Here is a 20,501-nt window from a genome sequence, read left to right as displayed (position 1 = left end):
GAAAAACTCTTATCAAGTCTTAAGCTTCCATTTTCTCCTCCTTAAGGAGGAATGAAGGCCTTTCCACCACAGGGTTGCTCAAGGCATAAGAGGGAGCTGAACGGTGGCTTAAAGCTCATCTTAGCCCAGTTCAGTATGGGTAGTTTTCCTGGTTTTATAGATGAGCAAACTGAGAAGGGATGGGGTGGGGACGGGCAGAGACATGTGAATGGCTGGGCAAGATGCCCTTGGTGCTGTCCTGGATGTCTGGACTGATTCCACAGCACTGCAGCCACCCAGCTTCCTGGAGCCACCTCTTCCAGGGAGCCTTTTGGGTCTTTCTATGTAAACACATCAGGGCTTGGGCCCTGCTCGTGGGAACCTCTTGCCAGTGCAGGCTGGGATTGGGAAGGTGCCAGCAAGCTGTGCCCGAGGTCTGGGAAACGGGAGATACTCCTTGCTGTTTGTCTAGAGGTTTCTTCTTCCCTTGATCCCCATCCTTCACTTGACAGAGTTGTCAATCTGCTTCCTTCTGAAGAGGTGGGTAGTTATACACATTTCGCAGAGAGGGCAAAAAAAGGCTCAAAAAAGTTATCTCCTCATGCCTCAAATTATCCAACTTTGTATCAGTAGATCCCAGATGTGTGTGACGTCAGGCAGATTTATTGAAAAGGGTGGTAAAAAATACTATCAACAAGGATTTAAGAAACGATAATAACAGCCAACATTTACTAAACGCTAGACACTCCCATACTGAGGAAACGGTGGTGCCGAGAGGTGAAGTGATTTATCCAGAGTCCCACAGGAAGTAAGTGGCTCAGCCCTGTTTAAACCCTCCAGGAGACTGGAAGCAGAACCTTTACAGTCACTCCTGGGTGGGGTGCCTGAGACAGCCACACTCTTGTGTTACCTGCTTTTTATAAGGCTTCTCACCTAGTCCTCACCAGCAACCCTACAAACTGGGCATCTTTTCTAAAAGAGGTTACTAAGGCCCCCAGTGCAGTGATGGTGGCAAATGGCAAAAAGTAGGGCCTGGATTTGAATACGGAACTACTGAAGGAGTGCGGAACTCACGACTCGTTCCCCTTTCGCAACCCTCACACCTGCTGTGGCCAGAAACAACTACATCTCCATGAACTGGCCCACTCCTCTCAGAGTCTGTGGGACCTGCAGAGAGGCACAACATCTGCCTCCATTTCTTCCCCCCTCCTCCGAGGATGTCTCCGTTGTGGGTTACTTCCAGGGGGACCTTGTCGAATCAGACTCCGCCCGCAGCAAATTTCAGGCCAACCTCTCTCTTGTCTGCGCCTCGACTTCTTCATCTGTAAAATGGGGAGCCATGAAAGCTCAGGCTTCAGGTAGCTTTGCGTAATCTGTATAGCGCTTTGGCAAAGGTACCTTCTCCTCAGACTGGGTCCTGAACTCAGTGGGCGGGGGCCATAGCAAACTGATTGGAGCGTCCAGAACTTCACAAGCAACGGATCTGCACCCCCCCACCCCCCAATAACCTCAAGCAGCGACCCCGAATGCCCGTCTACTCGCCTTCCTGCTCTGTAAGTCGAAAAGGGATCTCTCAAATGCCTGGAAATATGCCCGCCCTAGTGAGGCCTGATCTTCCCCATTCCTACTCTGCACTGCACAGGTAAGAAAAATGAGCCCAGAGAGGAGCAGCCTTTTGCCCGAGGTCACACAGCGAAGGACTGGAGCAGGGTGGGGGATGGTGGGGGAGCGGTGTTGTGGAATTCCAGGCGGACGTTGGCGCCCGCTTGTCTGCCCGCTTCTGATACCCGGGTTCGGGAGAATAGGCTGCTAACGAGCGGCCCATTAGGAGGAATTGTCACTCCTCTGGGAGTGAGGTTGTCCCATTAGGGCGAATTGTCATTCCTCCTGGAGCGAGGTTGTCCCGGCTCCGCGCAGGCTGAGTGCCGGGGCCGAGAGCAATTAACGCGGCTCCGGCGCGGGCAGCCGCCTCTGCCCCGGGCAGCGGGGGCGGGGCGCCCGGCGCGGCTGGAGCCGGTCACCCGGCGCAGCCCCTTCCCCCGGAGCCCGCCTTTCATCTCCCCGCGCCTGGCGCCTGCCCGCACCCCTGGCCCGTCTACAGCCCCCTCCTCCGCCCCTCCCCCGCCTCCTCCGAGCCGCCGGGATCCAGCGATCGGTCCTGAGGTTGCAGACGCCGCGGTCCGCGCGCTGTCCTTCACGGTTTTCGCCTTGGGACTTGCGGTGCGCGTGCGCGGCTGTTCCACGCAGGGCCCGGGCGCGTGCGAAATGACCGGGGCGCGCGCGAAGGTGGAGTGCGGCAGGTCTGCGCGCACCCGCCGGTGCGGCGAGGGGAAATGCCCGGGTCCACCACTTCCTACCTGCGTGACCCGGCCGCAGAATTAGCGCTTCCTGGCTTTAGGCTTTTCATCTGTAAAATGGGGAAAATAATTTCTGCCCGGCGCGATGTGTTGGAAGAAACGAATGAAATCATGGAGGACAGGTCCAGGTATTAAAGCAGAGGTGACGCTTAGTGGTGACTGAGTTCTGATTGGAACCTCACGTTTCTGCCTGCGTATATGTCACCGGGAACTAACCTTTACTGAATGCTCCCTAAGTGCCAAAGACAGACCTCCGCTAAGGGGCTATAAACTTTTGAGGGCGAGCCGAATTCTCAGTCCCAGAGATTTTACAAAGAACGCACCGTGAACTACGTGAAAGGGGGCAAAGTGCCTCATTTTGGATATCTGGCAAAGAGAAAGCATTCGATACATTGTTGCTGCTTTTGATATACAATAATATGGTGGAGCTTTTTTGGATCCCCTAACACCTGCTAGTTATCTTATGTAGCCCCTTGAACTGAATTGCCGCAAGAGCCATCCTGGTTAGGGGTTCTCTCTCATTTTAGAGGAAAAAAAAAAAAAAAGGCTAAGGGAGGGGAAGTAACGCGACCAAGGAAGAGGTGTATACAATATTGTGAAAACGCAGCTAACGCAGCACCAAATGCACAGACGGGGTTTTCCACAAAGGGCTAGAACTGTGTTGAGGTTCCACTCTTTTCACAGCAGAAGAGACACCCTTTCCTGAATTGTCCCAACCTCAGCAGGCAGAAAACAAGATGGGCAGGCTGGTTGCTCCCTGGCATCTCTCCTGTTCATGGCCAGAGCTTGGCAACCTCCCTTGGAATACCAGTTGTTTGTTTAATCTCTACTATTTTCTCATTTCTGGCTTTACAGTTTTTGTCTTTGCCTGGACATTAGGACCAGAGAGTAGGGAGGGGAACCTACCTTATCCTCTCCCAGAAAAGTTCATCAAAATAAAAGAGCTCTCTCTACTAGTACTAATTAAAATAAACAAACAAACAAAAAACCCAGGAATGAGCTTGCATGCCCCCTAATTGACAAATATTAACAAGGAGTTTTCAAGAACAATTATCAAACAGTGGCTGGGTATGTTTTGGCAGCAGAGGGCTAAACGAATTTCAGGTTTGCTTCCAAAATATGTAGCCCGCACCTTGCTAGTTTCCTCTAGGAGGCAGAGAACTTAATCTGGGTTTACCTGTACTGTATTTGAGATGCATATCAAGCGAGCTATCATCAAGTATGACTCAAGGGGAAAATGCATAAGGCATATATCTCCAGATAACTTTCCTAGTTTTTTTAAAAAATAACTTTCTCTGAACTTCCAGTTTGTTGATAGTGGTGGGAGAAGGGGGTTTTAGAAGGCTGTGGTTAGAACTTCTTTACTTTTAAACTTTTATTCAGGACCATTTCTAATCAAATTGAATTAAGTGGCCAATGCAGATTGTTTTTATCCTCTAAGATTCAGATAACACCTATTCTGGTTATCCTAGGCCAGCACAGTTTCACTCCAGGCAGAGGTTTGGGGTGAAGGGAGGTGCTCTGGGAAGTGAATCTGGGGGTCAAGTCTCTAAAAGTCTTGAATGGGGAAGTAGCTCCAAGCTCTGGGCATCTCAGTAATTAAAAACAGTGTCCCTTCCTTCCAAGGCTTTGGGAACTGTTTAGCAAGCATCTGCTGTGTGCAAGTCCCTGAGCCGGGTCACTTCTATTCACCTCACCACTTGTGGGATAATCGCTCAGATATAGGAAAAGGCAGCCGCAGCCTGGAAAGAGTCATTTGAAGAAATAGGTGCTGGCCCAGCGGCCTGCAGAGAGATTGGAGGCCTCTGCACATTGGAAGTTCGTGCTCTCTCCCCTTTCCCATACTGAGACAGTCATCACTAAGGCTTTGAGATGTAATTACCCAGGGTATAGTTTGAAGTGGGGTGGGAATATCTATACTTTTTTTTTTTTAACCAGGTGCAATGAATAAAAATGTCCTTCCCCAAAAGATACACAGGTCCGGGGTGGGCAAACTTGGCACCCAGTTCTGAGACTTGCAAGGGTGTGTGTGGGGGTGGGTGGTTTGGGAAGCACTAGATATTATCTATGCCTTTTCCTCACTCCTCCTCCGCCTTGAAGGCAAACACTGGCACCCAAACACACGACAAACACAGGCTCAGACACACTCATGAACACACAATGCACGCAGTCTTGAGAAAAAGGTCGGATCCGGGTGTCCAGAGAGGAGATTCAGGGAAAAGAAAACTCGAGGATTCCAAGTTTCTAAGAGTGCGCTGGTTTTGTTTTCGAGTGGAAGAGATGGAAAGCTCTGGTTTAAATTTTCCAGTTGGAACTACTTGGGAGAGGGTAGCTGTGACTACCTACCTCTCTGGCTCGCTCAGGCCCCTCTCCTAAGGGAGTTATAGTAATAGCGGACGCCGTTGGGCACTTGCTGATAGCGAAATACCTGCTTTTCTAAGCGCCATGCATGTAGTATTTCTTTTGGCAGGGATGCTGGCCCTTGCTTTCAGTGCTGGCCCCTAAAACTGTTACGTTCGCCCAGTTTCGACCCATAGTAGGAGTTTCATAAATGTTTTTGCAATGTCACTTGCAGATTTTAAACATGTTCTGGCGCGGGGTGCCTTTTAAAAAGAGGGGTCAACAGAGAGAAGAAATGGGACTCCGCGAACTTCCTCTTTAAATAATCGGCCTTAATTACGCCTTAGACTTTTCAGTTTTGGCGCGATTATAACCCTTGAGGGATCGCCTGATAACAACTCTGCTGACTGCTCCTGTAATTAACTCCTAATTTATTTCAAACAGAAAAAAAAAAAAAAAAAAAAAAAAAAAAAAAAAAGGCCCCAGCCTCTTCCGGAAGAGCCAATCGGAGGCGAGCGTCCGTGACGTCAGCGCCAGGGCCGTCTCGGATTGGCTGAGCCGAGTCTCTCACTTCCCCTTGGAGGAAAGGCACGGCTGCCGGCGCGCCCCTCCCGTCTCCCCCCCAAAAAGTTTGAGTCGCAGCTGCCTGGTTGCCAGCGGAGTCGCGCGCCGGGAGCTACGTAGGGCAGAGAAGTCATGGCTTCTCCGTCCAAAGGCAATGACCTGTTTTCGTCTGATGAGGAGGGCCCGGCGATGGTGGCCGAGCCGGGCCCGGGGCCTGGGGGTGCCGACGGGGCCGCGGAGGAGCGCCGCGTCAAGGTCTCCAGCCTGCCCTTCAGCGTGGAGGCGCTCATGTCGGACAAGAAGCCGCCCAAGGAGACTTCCCCACTGCCACCCGAAAGCGCCTCCGCCGGGGCCACCCTGCGGCCACTTCTGCTGCCCGGACACAGCGTTCGGGAGGCGCACAGCCCCGGGCCGTTGGTCAAGCCCTTCGAGACAGCCTCGGTCAAGTCGGAAAATTCAGAAGACGGAGCGGCGTGGATGCAGGAACCGGGCAGATATTCGCCGCCGCCAAGTGAGTGCCTGCAGAGGCCGGGACAAGGGGTAGGAGGGTGCGCGGGGTACAGGAGAGAACTGGGGGTCAGTATTCCAAACTAGGTGTACGGAGACCCCTCTGTACTATGCGCCCCGAAAAGCAAGCATTTCAAGTTCTTGGCCCCTTAATATCCCCGGAGTTCAGCGCGCCCACGGCATCCAAGATACCTTCAGGGTAACATCCGCGCAGCGCGTGTTTGGGATCCCCTAGCTGTACAGAATATTCGACACAATTGCCAACGCCCTGATCTTTGAAGGGCGAACCCAGCTGGGTTTGCGGGGTCGCTTGGGTATCCTTTTCTCTAGCCCTCAGCCCTGCGCTCAGGCCACTTCGCTTTTTTTCACTGTCCCTCGGGGTCTCCGTCTGGGGAATGAAGAAGGATCCACGTTTAATGAGCACCGGAATATATGCCAGGCAGAGGCAGAGTGTCTAACTGCCTTTCAAAGTTCACAACCCTGCGAGGTGTGCCCTCATTATAAAGATGAGCTAATTAAAATCTAACCCAACTTTGGGTAGAAATGATCATCTTCCATTGGTCCCGCGGGTATCGAAGCACGGTAACACGGAGGGATGGCGGCAGAGACTTAATGCGGCGAGGAAATAATCTCCCGGTCGTCCCGGCGGCCAGCCCGTCGCTTCGCTGGGAGCGGGCTGGGGTCAGCAGCGTGGGGCTCCGCTTGGTTCAGAGTAATAATTAACAGCATTCCAGCAGCGCTTGAGTTTACAAAGTGATGCTTATTAGTTCACCAGATCCCGATCATCGCTGGAGCCCCGAAGTGTGGGCAGAAGCCCGGGACCTGTGGTTATCCCAGTTTTCAGACATGCAGACTTTGAGGACTGAACTTGCTTGAGCCAGGTCACCAACAATGTCTGAATTGGGCAAAGGGCCCTGGTGTCCAAGCCCCAACCCTGGCCACCTTGATCCCTCTCCCCAGACAGACCAAGCAGAGGGCCGAACACCTGCACCCCGCTTCCTGCCAATGAGGGGGGAGAACAGAGAGTCGCAGGAGAGCTGATTTCTCTTCCAGCGTTTACGTCCAGTTTTGGGCCCTGGGTCCTTGTGCAATATGGAGAAGCCATTCCCTGTAGCTCCTTTTACTTCTGTCTCCCAGCCTTTAAGATTTCTCTGTCTGCACTCTACCTCTAGGAAAGGTGAGAGAAAGGGTGCCTGCATAGGGACTTTTTCGAAAGCTGGGAGCATCACATTTTACCCCATTCCCGTCAGCCCGGAACACTCGAGATGCAAAGTATTTTGTGAACAAAACAAGGCCATATAACCAGACATCAGTGGCTGTCCCCTCTGGCATCTCTCTCCACCCTGTTAGAAACTCCCAAAGATTCAAAGGGCGTGGAGATTAAGGACTCAAAGAATTTAAACTCAAGTTTGCACAGTACTTTATAGCACTTTTCACCGTATTATCTTATCTGATCTCCGTGTGGCTGAAGCTGGCCTCCCGGTAACAGATGAGGACATTTCAGCAGAGTTCAGAGGAATCTGCACACATCGAGTTTGGGCTTGACAAGAGAGACTTGGGGACATTTAATGATCACCTATCTGATGGCAGACAAGACTCTGGGCATTCTAAAATTTGGTACTCTGGACCACACTGCAGGATCAGTATTAGTTACCCATTTTATTGATGGTGAAATCGAGGCTTAGAAACTTTAAGGGACTTAATTTGTTTGACAGATATTGAGGGCCTGTATATGCCTAGGCCTGGGCCAATTCCCAGCTGCGCATCAAGGATTCAGGCCTTACAGGGAGTGGTGTCCAGAGGTCAGACATTTCCACTTTCTTAGGTTCCTGGGGTTCTGTAAGCATGCCTGCCAGGGCCCAAGGTAAGGCAGCTGTGGGCCCTGGATGTGACCCTTCCATGAGAAAAGTAGGAGATTCTGAGAAAGGATTTAATTTTTTTTAAAAGTGGGTCATTGGTGCTTTGGGCCTGGAGATGGCCTCAGGAGCCCTGTGATAGGAGCGGTGGGTCCGGGGGAGCCTAGCGACAGAGCCTGGGGCAGGAGGAAGCCACCTGCCCAGGCCCGGGTTTTGTTATTCTCAGGAGGCAATAGGATAAATGCTGTTTTGCTTTGTATAATCGCACCCTTCCTCAGGCTGGTTTAAAATGGGGAGGAGAGTGGGAGGGTAGGGAGAGGTGCGCTGGGAGGGAAGCTTTGATACACACATGAGACCCAGTCACCTGGATTTCGTAATTCAAATGCAGCCCCTAGGAGCAGCCGGAATGACCGCGCCCCGGCACAGAATCGCTTCCAAACGTAGAGCAGAGGCAAGTGTAGATTCCAGGAGCTTGGTATCTGAGCTGTGGCCACTGGATCCTCCCAGCTAGCCAGGTCACGTTTGTGAAGGGTGAGAATTTCACAGCTCCCTGAGTCTCTGATTGTTGTTATTTTATTTGTAAATTAAGAAGTAGGCACCCCCAGCTCTCTGGCTTACTTAGGGATTAGCATATGCAAAGTCTACACTCCTGTGGTAGTTTCTTACCCAACTCTCTCCCAGATTTCTGTTTTTTGATTGATGGCAGAACCCACTACCTCTTTCTTTTTTAGCCACTTAAAAGTGATGGTTAATAATGTCACATTAGGAGAAATCCATTTCTTGTTGGAAATGGAGGCTGGGTTGGGACTTGTGCTGTGTCACCCTCAAGTATGAAGTGTAAAAACTCTTTCTTGGGGCCACCAAAGTAACTAAACAAGAAACGCTACATTCTCCCTTTGGAGTGCTTTGGAGTTACTACAGTGGCTACATTTGGAAAATTAGCATAGCTCATAAAAGCCAAATGCAGAAAATGAATTGTTTAGCATCTGCCCCTCAGCTCCACCCCAACTTCCTTTAAGGAAAAACCCGAAGTTAGGTGATGCTATGGAATCACAAGGATGCCCTGTCCTATGATTTCCTATAGTTGAACCCATTTTAAATATGGAGTCTGGATGCTGTTGGCATACCTTTATTTTGCCTGTTATTCCTTCTTTCTAAATTCCAGCAACATGCTAATCATTTACACATTGCCTCCAAACCATAGAATGGGTAGGAGAGATGGCTAAAATGTCATCACATGCTCTCAATTCAGGAGGCAGCATGATTTCCCCTGACATTTACATTTATGGGCGAGCTAATTTTTCCCTCCTTCTTAGTAAAGTTTATATTACAGAAGCACCCAGCCAAGAAAGTTATCCCACATCCAGATCTGTAAAATGATGTTCAGGTTTTATAATCTGTAGACTGGAGGGAATGACAGCTGTGTGGTTGTTTATTGCATGAGGCTGCTCACCAATCCATAGATGCTATTAATTTACTGCAGACCTTATCGGCACGATTATCCTTCATAAATATGTTGATTCAATCCAACTTCTCCTGGTGCAGAGAGGGGATGGACCCAATTCATAAGACCCTTTTCATTTTCCTTCTCATATGTGATTATCTCAGTGTCCTAGGGATGTGAGGATTATCATGAACCCAGCTCCCCATTTTTAAGATAAGCAATATCAAGAAGAGATGGGGTTTTGTTTCCCAGAGAACCCTCAGCTCTCTTGACTTATGAGGGGTCTGTTCATATTTCATTATCTCTAATGCTGTGTGTTTTCCGTATAGAAAGTTCTGTTACACCATAAAACTCCCAAACTTTTGGAAAAAGATTCAGTTTTTTAAAAACAAAACAATTTATCCATTTAAGTATAGTCCTTCTCTATCCACCCCCCCCAAAAAAAAATCCATCCACACATGGTTTTGACCGAGGTACCTTTTTGAAAGATGAAGAGGGAAGATCCCCCCCACAACCCACGGACACACCTGGCGAGAAAGCCACTTTGTTTTGCTAACTCACTCCCCATTCTCTGTTCCCTAGGACACATGAGCCCCACCACCTGCACCCTGAGGAAACACAAGACCAATCGGAAGCCACGCACACCCTTCACCACCTCCCAGCTCCTCGCTCTGGAGCGCAAGTTCCGCCAGAAACAGTACCTCTCCATCGCAGAGCGGGCAGAGTTCTCCAGCTCTCTGAACCTCACAGAGACACAGGTCAAAATCTGGTTCCAGAACCGAAGAGCCAAGGCGAAAAGACTGCAAGAGGCCGAACTGGAAAAGCTGAAAATGGCTGCAAAACCTATGCTGCCCTCTGGCTTCAGCCTCCCTTTCCCCATCAATTCGCCCCTGCAAGCAGCCTCCCTATACGGCGCGTCCTACCCTTTCCATAGACCTGTGCTCCCCATCCCGCCCGTCGGACTCTATGCGACTCCAGTGGGATATGGCATGTACCACCTGTCCTAAGGAAGACCAGCTCAATAGACTCCGGGATGGATGTTTGTTTAAAAGCCTTCCCCCTCCCTCTCCAAGAAGACAGTCCCGCTCTGCAAACCTTGCATGCACCACCCTCAGCGGCTAGATCAACAGGGCCACAGACATAGTTGAAATTGGTTCTTTTGACTGGAGACACCCAAGCCCTGTTTTCTTGGTGTAATCTTCCAGATGGCCACCCCCCTTCTCCTTTCACAAGATTGGCTCTGATGGTTTTTATATATAAATGTATATATATATATATAAAATAAAATATAATACATTTTTATACAGCAGACGTAAAAATCAAATTATTTTGAAAGGTAAAATTTATATATATATATATATATATATATATGTCTTTTTTTCTCTATATATCACCTTCCTAAAAGAGACTGCTTAATTAAGTCTACCTGTTGTTTTTTTCTTATGGGGGAGACAAATTATTTGCTAAAATTGCTGAAATCTGATGATTTGGATGACTGACTTGCAAACATTAGAATCAGACACTATGTGCCTAGGCAGTAGATATGGAAGGATTCCTCCCAGAGAAGGGGACACATCATGTTTTTGCATTTTTTACGTGCATTTAAAAACTCACTAGCTATGACCCTATTTGGCCCTATTTTTTTCCCCTTCACCTTGTTTGTTACACATTGTTAAAAGTTTTTGTAAGATAAATAAAAGGGAGATGAGAAGAATCCTGAGAGTGCCTCCGGATAAGGTGGAAAATGGAAGTCCTTACTAATTCCTCTCAAGGCTGTTGCTTAACTTCATTTCAGATAATTGGAGAGTGAAAAGTTAAAGCATGTCGGGAGGAATGGATGGTTTCTGTGAACCACTAGGTCCATCAGTCCTCACACATTGAAAAGGTGATTTGGGGGGTGGGGGTGTGTGTAGTTAATTCTCTGCTTAAAAAATATGAATATCTTGTAACCATTATCTATACTAAATATTCCTGAACAATGAATAGATCTAAAAAGAAAAAAAATCATGCTTTCTCTGTGTGTGTACCTGTTGTATGTGCTAAACTTACTAGAAAAATTTATATACTTTTTAACATGTTGGGGGCAGAGGGTAAAGCCACGTTTTGACTTGATAAAAAATGGTGTTGTCAGACAGCCCATATAGCTCCTTGGTATTTCATTTTTCTATCCAGCTCCCCCTCCCCCATCCAAGTATACTTTTATCCCTTTGAAAGGGTGCCTTGTATAATTTTATATATTTTATTGAAGAGTTATTTCTTATCTCTTATTCTGAATTAAATTAAACGTTTTATTGCAGTAAAGTCTGTCCAAAGTCACAATTATTTTTAAGAGGCGCTCTCTGTTCTTTAGCTGGTCTTAGCCCAGAAATGCCACCCAGATGGGGGAGGGGGGCTGGTGATTTTTATGATGATTTTAATGTGAATCAATCAAGAGCTGTGGCCAGATTCAGCCCGGGGTAGGGAAGTCTACAGCAAATAGCAAAAGACTTTGAAATGCTTCCTCTGGCAGCTTGTGTTACTCATGGAAAATTGCTATTAGGAGTTTTTCAAATTCCAGTGAAAGATGAGCTTAGAAGTGGCAGGGCCCGGGGATCGGCCAGAATCTGAGGGGTTTGTGGATGACTGCGGAGGTGGGGGGCGGGAATCTTGAACTTGAAATCTCTCAGCTACCACAACAAGCTTCGAGCCGAGGGAAGGGACCTATATAGTTCTTTGCAAATGTAGATGGTAACTAGATGCGTTCACTGAGGGGGAGAGGGGGGTAGATGCCTGCTGCCCTTTTCAGGACTGTGTCAAATCACATTCCGTTTACCATTCCTAGCTCCTTCCAAGGAGATCAGCCTTGAACAAATGCTCTTTTCGGTTTGTAGGGGGGAAGGTAGTTCATTCAAGTTCCCTTTGCTTTGCAGCCTGCCTTTCCACTGGTTACAGAACGGGGGTCAGGCTTGGGTTTTGAGGCATCACCATGAAAATAAATTGGTAATGGGTGCGGGAGGCGGGGAAGAATCTTAAACTCCACTTTCTGTTGCACAAAGAAACCAAGTGGCCATTGCTGATAACTTTCCGAGGGCTGTTTTCGGATGAGAAGCTCGAGTGACCTGGGAACGAGTTGGAAGGGAGTCGAGAACTTCCTGTTGCGGAGCCTGAGCGGTGGGGAGATTGGCACCTGGCACCTAGTAGGACTAGCGCTTTCGTCCCAGTTTCCTTTGTGCCGACACCCAGTTTAGAGGTGGGCGCCGGAAACTCCATTTTTCCGGTGGGGCAGAGGCTCCCAAGGTCGGTCGGTGAGTTTCTCCTACGGAGTGTGATCCAAACCCAGGGGTCTGCTCCGAAGCTGGGGTCCCACCGATTTCTTCCAGCTAGGCCCCCGAGCTGGAGTGAACCGCAGACCTCCCCGAGTGTGCCCTGGCCATCCCGCTGGGCCACCCCAGCCCTCCTCATTTGTGGGATACGTTTTCCAAAGGCCAAAGCCGTTCCCGGTTTCGTCATCAGCCGCCAAGTTGGGGCCCTAATTAGCCCGTCCACCGGGAGCTTCCTTCCCGGAGCCTCTCGGACCCCGCAGCCTCGGGCAATCTCGGCCCGGGGTGGGGAATCCGGAGACGCCGACTCTGGGTTAAGACTCAGCTTGCCCCTGGGAGGAGGGGGTCACAGGCTAGAGTGTTTTTCGGAGAACCGGGCTGCGTCCTGTGTGGTCAGCCGGGTGGATTGGAAACCGTCTAAGCGCCTGCGCATTACCCCAATCGTCCTAAATCCCAAAGAAAAACTGAGGCCGGGACAGGGAAAAAGAGTCGCTCAGGCGCCAATACACGCACCCCTGCGCTCCTGGGCGGATGGGGTTACCTAGTCGAGGACGTGGCCGGGTTGCCGGGGCCCAGACAACGGCCAGAGGTCCGCGGGCCCGCCGGTGCGCCTTGCTCTGGGGCTCCCTCCGAACCGCCTGCCCAGCATTAGGTTTGGCGATCGCCACGGTCTCCGCTTAAGTCGGGCTTGGCATGCCAGGCGTTTCAGGGACCAGGCTAACCACCTGGGGCGACAGAAGGACCCTGTCTCACCAAGGACCCCGCAGCCGCGCCTTGGAAATTAAAACCGAAGATGCCACTGTGCCGGCTTTGGCCATCGTCGCCTGCGCTGCCGGGAGCCTGGCACACAACTCCCCCCCAGTCCTCCCGTACTTCTCAATGCTTTTATCTAAAACTTCCCAGAAAGACGGCCCTGCTTTCAGGAAAGAGGGGACAAAAGGAGAGGAAATCCCATTTATTGAGCTCTTGCTAAGTACAGAACTAGGCATCTTCTGGCTCATCTCATCTAGTCGCTGCACACCCTTGGGGAGGTATTACTGATGCCATTTTATAGTTGAGGAAACTGAGGCTCAGAGAGGTGGCTCACTAAGGTCCCAGGGTCGGCAAGAAGCAGCAGCAGAATTCAGACCTAAGTGTGAGCCTGGTGGTGGGCATAAAGTCTGGCAAAGGGGGACCCTGAAGGAGCTGTCTCAGAGGAGCTGCGGGATGCTGGGCCCTAGGGAGCTCTCCAGATGCCCCAGCCCAGATCCTAGCGCAGCCCAGCTCTGGAGCCCCTCTCTGCATCCCTTTCCCCACCCCTCATTGCTGTAAGGGGCTCCCCACACAGGGTCCCAGCTTCTCTATCACAGGGGACCTGGGGCTCAGCCTGACCACCCTCCCCCCTGCAGCCCCGGGGAGGTGATGCTGGGGCAAGGCCGGCAGGAGGTAGGCAGCGAAGGCCTGGCTGGATGAGAGCAGGCGCTGGTAAAACGTCTGCCTGACCCGACTGAAAAGAGGATCCCTGCCTTTGAGCAGAACCTTGTCTGACCGAATGAAAACTCCCACGGCCATTCTTTGCCATAAAAGCAGCTCATTTGCCACGGGTTGGAGAGGCCACTTCCCCACCCCCACTCCCTCTCCACTGCTGGGTTTGGAATAAACATAAACCTCATTTATAAAAGAACCCACGTCACACACACACACACACACACACACACCCCTCCCTGAAATCACAGGCCTCAGTTGGTGAAGTTGATTGTGCCTGTTTTCCCCTTCAGTGTAACTTAAAAAAAAAAAAAAGAAAAAATATTCCAGATTGGTGATGCCGTAGGTCTTTTTAATGAAATCGGTCCGAGAGCAACCAGGAAAAGTCTGTTGTCAACTCCTGGACCCCTCCACCCCTCTCCCACGCCCAGCAACCCGTCTCACCTCCTCCCTGCTAGGAACTAAATAAAAAGCAGTAAAATTACTTTCCAAAATAGCCTGCTTCAAAGCAGAACAGAGTACCAGGCTGCGGGAATCCTGAGTCCTGCCCTGATAAGGTTCATAATAATCAAATCTAAACTCCATCCACCTCCTCTGACTCTTTCCAACCTCCTCCGGACCCCTCTGCATTTGTTGATGAAAACACTTTGATGTCCTGAGTCCTCCAAACAATTATTATTATAATTTTAAACAACCTGGTATTTTCCATTACTAACGGCTCGGGCTTTGAAGTTACACCTCATAATTTCCTAAATTAAATAAATCATTTTAAGTTTGCACTGGGAGGCTTTTAATAGTAGAGAAAAGAATATCATTATCTTATTGAGACCCAATTGTGGTGGCTCCAGTTTGGCTGTAGCTAGGGGCAAAGTAGGCTCACTCTAACAGACCTACTTTATTAACCTCCCATAACTCTTGAAAGAACATTTTTATATTTTCTTTGATTTCCCCCCTCCCTCTCTTGTTTTAAAGCTGTCCCAACCTTTAATTAGTGCCTAATATGAAAAGCATTATTTTTTTAATGCTATGTAATTTACCAGCGGCAACAGGCCAACTTAACAATTGTTTATTAGACTTGGTTTTTCACACAGGGCAAAGAATGCCGCTCCAAACCCAACTTTTCATGGGTGGTTGCACTAATTAATACAGTGTCTGAGGCTCCTAGGGGGTTTTTTAATATTGAAGCCTATGGGGGCGGAAGGGGGTTTTAGAAGTCCAGCTCCTGCTGACGACGTTCTCGCTCTGATTTCTTTCATGCTGTTTTGATCCTGTCTGTGGAGTCAGCACAGACAGAAATTGTTCTCTGGCTCCAGAGACTCCGATGGCGATGGCCCCGGGAACCCCCCGCACCTCCACTTGTGATTTATGGCTTGTGGGGCCCGAAGTGGGGTGCAGGGAGCCCACTGCTCACTCTGGGCTTGGGTGGGGAGAGCTGCCCCTCATCCAGCCTGGAGGGGGAAGGAGCTGGCCTGGGGCTTGGGTTGGGCCAGAGTCAAGCTGCTGGGGGCACATGCCAGGTCTCCCAGGCACCAGGCAGCACTTAGCTCTGGGCAAAGAATTGACTAAGATTGAGGCAGGGACTGGGATGAGGGTGGAGGTGAAGCGAGGAAGGGACAACCCCCTTCTCCAGCGCTGCCTCCTTTTGGCTTTTTCCTCTTACCTTTACCTCCCCTGTTTTCCCCATTCTTTTGACTTTCATCTTTAGCCCACCCCTCACTTTATCTTTTTTTTTTTTTGCGCCTTTATTTACTATTTTCCTCCTTCCATTCTTTTTCATGTCTGTCCCACTCTATCTTTTTAATTTTTTTTAATCATCGGTCTATATAATTCCTTTTCAGGCTCTCATTTTTAACTTTCTCTTTTTCTCCTCTTTTCTTGTCTTTTCCTGTCATTTTGCTCCTCCACTGTCTCTCAATACTTTTCCATTTTCTATTTATTCTTATTCCACCTATTTCCCCCTTCTCGTTCTATGTTTTTATTCTTTCTTCCCCGATTCCAGCGATTCCGTACCGGATTGCGGGAGCCCAGCTAGCGCGAGCCGGCTTTGCTCCTCCGGGCGCTACGCCCTAGCGCAGGGGGCTCCTGGTCACCTCATCCCTTCTGGGCCCTTCCCGCCCCTGCTGCACCTGGCAAGCCAGTAAGGGAGAGACCCCTGCGCGGGAGGACGGCGCGTCGTTGGGTTTCTCCCTGGAACCTTGGGCGTCGCGGACGAGAAGGTCAGCCGCCTGACGGAGAAGGGCCAGGTCCCCGCGCGCGGCCCCTCTGCCCCGCCCGCTGCCGGCCGCCCGTTTGATGTCGCAGGCCCTGCAGGAATGCGGCCGGGTTATCAATCACCCAGCTGGATCCTGAAGGTCTCGGCCTAATCACATTTAATTGCTCGTGGAGGCCCACTCTCGCCCCGGGCCGGCCGCCGCGCTCAATTACTCCCCAAATACCTGCCATCAATAAATGCGCGCTGACACCGGCCTGGCCCGCTGGCCCAGGAGATCTCAGCCGACCAGGCGCCCCGCATCCCACTCCCAGCCCCCTTCCCATCATTAAACTTACACCTCGACGCCCAGAGGAGCAAGCCAAGCAGATAATAACAGTCCCCTTTTATTGAGCGCATCCCAAGTGCCAGACACTGGTGCTCAGCGATTTACACCCTCCTTGGAGTCTCACCACCCTCTGTCTGGGAGGTGTTAGCATCTCCATTTGAATCAAGGGAACTTTCTTAGCTTTATTCTTCAACGTTCCCCAGATGGCAAAGGTAGGCCTTGGCCCTTCTGGGACGGAAACTTCCGACCCGGCAATTCCACGGGCTATGGGTAAAAGCACGAGGCGATAGTGCCTCCCAGAGGAGAAAGATTCACCTGGAGCCCTGGCACTAAGGTGTGCGGACCAACACCTTAAGCCAGGTACTTCTTATGGCAGCTTATTTATTCCTTTCACCAACTCTGGGAAGTATGCCGTTTTCCAGATGAGGACACTGGGGCCTGAGCTCCGCTGTGAGCTGTGGGGAGGGCACCCTCAAACTGAGGTCCTGACCTGTCTCCTGCCTGAATGCCACCCTTTACTCCCTTTTGCACTCATTACCTTCGGCGCTACCCTGCAATTCGGGAACGGTGGCTTCTCTCATTTTCGCAGAGCAGAAAAACAAACCTCAGACAGCAAAGTTCCCAGAGAGGGGGCACTGCAAGGCTGAATCACACAGCGGATGAGCTCAGAGCCCAGAAAGTCATGTCAGTTCCAGCCATTTCCATCACACTAAACCCTTCTATCAAGAGCCTTAGCTTTATAAAGAGCACATTACGTCTATGTTTTACGTAGTTTCCCATTCATGGAAAGATAACAGTTATACATCTAAACAAGGATGAAGCAGGTGACACCGACTTATTGTGTGAGGCCAAATGGCCAGATTGGCTTAGATCAGTTTGCAATGATATTGACATAAAATGTTAAGTGAAAAGAGCAGGATATAGCATCTAAATATAGAGAGAGCGAGAGCGAGAGCGTGTGAGAGAGTCAGTTATGTTAAAGATATATAATGTATTTCAACTAAACAAAGTTGCCATCAACTATAATATGCATTTTATATTCCACTTTAAAAGAAAAAATTGCCAGTTATGATGTAAGTTTAATTACCTAAGTTTAATTACCTAGAATTTTATACTTATTATTATTAGTTCTTATTAAGAGCTCTTCTAAATTAAAAAAAGATACGTTGTGTACCTGAAACTAATATAAAATTGTAAGTCAACGATACTTTAATTAAAAAAATGATGAAAGGGGCAAGAGTCATCTAAAGTCAGCCATTGACTTTATTTATGCCATACCCTTTCTTAATCCCTTAGATTTTGTTATAAAATACATGACAGTGTCCAAAATACCCTCATCCTCGTTTGGCCCTCAAGGCAATAGATGGGGTATTATTATTATCCACATGTCGTAGAAAATAAGGGTGTTCAGAGAGGCAAGGCCACTTCCCTAAGGTCAAACAGCAAGGAAGCAGACCCAGGCTTGACAGATAATTGTGTAGTTTCCTCCTGCACGGGGTGGGGGGTGGGGGGGCGGAGGTTAAGTCCTCACTGGACTAGAAGTCTGTCTAGCTTGCCGTTTTTGTGTTTCTTTTTGACTCGAGAAAGTATACAGGTCCCTGAAAAGGGTTTCTGGGTTGCAGGGCCTGATATAAAAAGAGCTATTTTAGTAGCAAAGCTCTGCCTATTTTTATTTGAACGCTGAGAATGCTTGATGATGGAAAAACTGACTTTGTAAAGGAATTGTGTGTAAGATGCTAAGTGCCTCCCCTCCCGAAATTCCATCACAGAAAATCACCTGAAAGGTGGTGGTGATGGATGAGGCACTTACTGATGTGAAATTGGCCAATTTAGGGAAAGTCAGAGGGCTGCAAAGTGTCCCTCTCCCCCTCCTTCCCACCACATCAGCCACTTACCCCTTCTAGTCTTTCCGGTTGGATTTCTCTTTGTTTAGCAATGGGAACAGAGAGGAACCAAAAAGACAACGTAAAAAATCCCAGGGGTGGATGTGGGGAATATGATCTCGGACTTGAGAATTCCAGGAAAGCAACTGGGCAGTGAAGTCATCCCACTGTGGGGTGAGATGAGGGTGGGGCAACGTGTCTGCCATGTCAGTGCCTTCCAGGGGGTGCGGGAAGAGGACAGTGTGAGGTGGCTTTGCCTTTGGGGCTGGACTTGCAGATCTATTATTCCTAGGGTTAGGGACTTCTCTGCCCCGTGTAGGTACCACTAGGACACAGCCCACTTTGATGAGAAAGTAAAACTGATTTTTCCCTTGCAAGTAGCAGGAGAGTGCCAAGGAAATTAGGTCTTAGAAGGAAGGAAGCAATTAGGGGAAGGAAGGCAGATTTCCCAACTGTGACGAAAACTGAGCCGGATTCAAATGTCTCTTTCAGGGGCAATAGTGTCCAACTTTTCCTCTACCTGACATCCCTGGCTAAGTCAGGGTCTAGAAAAGGGAAATCATGTGCTTTTTAAAGCAAGATAAGTAAAAAAATGTGTGATGTCTCTTTGGAGTTCAAAATTGCAATATTAATGGCATGAAAACTAAGCCCTCCTTCTCCTTAAATCAGTAGCAAGTTAAGATCTTTTTTTTGCTGGGTCTCATGGCATACCTGTGATCCCGAACATCGATCCCTACATGCCCCAGAATCTTCCTGAAATTCTCCAAACAGAATTATTCAAATATACTACAACTAAGAAGAAAAAGATGATATTGTTCATCTCCTTGGAGAATAACTGAATTAAATGAGCACTTCCTATGTGCTAGGAAGTAGATCCCTAATTTCATTTTAATGTGAATAGCAGCACAAATATATGTCACCCCATTTTATAGATAAGGAAACTGAGACCCTGAGAGCTCATGTAATTTGCCAGTGGTCTCACAGCTGGTGGATGGCAGAGCTGGGATTTGAACAGTTGGAATCCAAGGATCATGGTCTCAAAACTGCTATTGTAGAGCATTCCCTGTTTTATCAAGAATTTGGGGTTTGTGACTTATGGGAACAGAAGCCAGGATGAAAGGGATGGTCCTTGGGCCCACTGGGTTTCTGAATTGATTTAAAACAAGAAGTTGTCATCTGAAGCAAAATGACATTGCAGGCTAATATCTTGAACCAGGGGTAGAATTACATTGAAGAACTACACCATAAAATGCTAGGGCAGAAGGGAATTTTGTGATCATATTGTACAAGAGGTTCAGAGTGGAGGTAACTTACTCAAAGTCACATAGGAGCTGTGTGGAAGAACAATATCGGGGAAAAAAGGGGGGGTATAGTTACATTTCCAGTTCAGTTCAGCTGATCTGAGCTCAAACAGACCTCGGAAAGTTGATTTCTGAGCAACCTGAAATCTAGGCCTCTTATACCTTAAATGCTATTAGTTCAATGAAAGAGGCAGCCAGATCAAGAACACCAGAATGGGCACATGGATTTTGGTCCCCAGTAATATCCATCCATGTCCTGCAGCCACTCCAAATTAAAAACATATGTGTCTATTATTTGATCTGAACAAATAATATTTTCCCAAGCTCAGAGAAAGTGTGAGTAAAAGCATTTCTTTTTTCCAGAAAACTTTGCTATTTTTATTCATCTTGTAACATGCCATCTTGGTAAAAATAGCATGCCTGCTAGGCAACGTCTCCAACCCCATCATACTCTCCTACAAAAAGATTGCTCTGGCTCTGCCCCTCTTTTTATTGATATTTTGGGGCTGCCACCAAAGACCATCAAATGAGATGCCTGAGTTACTGAGTTCAAGTCCAAACCAGCCACTGATGGCTCCCTGAGTCTCACTTTACATGTAAACCAAGGCAGGGATTAGCAGTGGGATAAAAGATAGGAAGCCCAGAGGGCAAAGTTTTGTTCTGTCTGGTTCTGAACTGTATCTTTAGTGCTTTGAACAGTGCATGGCCCTAGAAGGTGCTTAGTAAGCACAGGGTTTATTGAATGAATGAAAGTGAATGTTTTACGAAACGACATAATAGTTCTGGGAACACTTGGGAGCTCTGGGGTTTGCTGATTTTTTAAATTTTAGGAAATATGTAGGTTTACCATGAGTTCAAGCTTTTAAAAAATCGCTTCAGTTCACCAAGACAATAAAAATGATTTGCATCTGGCAAGATGGGCCAGGTAGTGCTATCAAGGCAGTTATAAAAAATTCTTGATTTGGTTCAA

The 20,501-nt window shown here is 48.7% G+C and overlaps 1 protein-coding gene across 1 annotated transcript; it reads left to right on the top strand.

The window, feature by feature from the left end:
* Window positions 1-5,237: 5,237 nt before the first annotated feature.
* On the top strand, window positions 5,238-11,326 carry MSX2 (msh homeobox 2). Its single transcript, XM_081231797.1, has 2 exons — window positions 5,238-5,751; window positions 9,630-11,326. The coding sequence occupies exons 1-2, from the start codon at window positions 5,373-5,375 to the stop codon at window positions 10,052-10,054; spliced, it is 804 nt and encodes a 267-aa protein (XP_081087923.1). The 5' UTR covers window positions 5,238-5,372; the 3' UTR covers window positions 10,055-11,326.
* Window positions 11,327-20,501: the final 9,175 nt, after the last annotated feature.

This window comes from Mesoplodon bidens (assembly GCF_964165515.1).
Source record: "Mesoplodon bidens genome assembly, chromosome: 4".
Classification (NCBI taxonomy): Eukaryota; Metazoa; Chordata; class Mammalia; order Artiodactyla; family Ziphiidae; genus Mesoplodon; species Mesoplodon bidens.
This window is presented reverse-complemented; position numbering and strand designations above follow the sequence as displayed.

Coding starts and splice junctions, on each gene's coding strand:
- MSX2 (XM_081231797.1), top strand. CDS start 5,373: ATGGCTTCTCCGTCCAAAGGCAATGACCTGTTTTCGTCTGATGAGGAG. Junction 5,752..9,629: donor CAGATATTCGCCGCCGCCAA/GTGAGTGCCTGC, acceptor TCTGTTCCCTAG/GACACATGAGCCCCACCACC.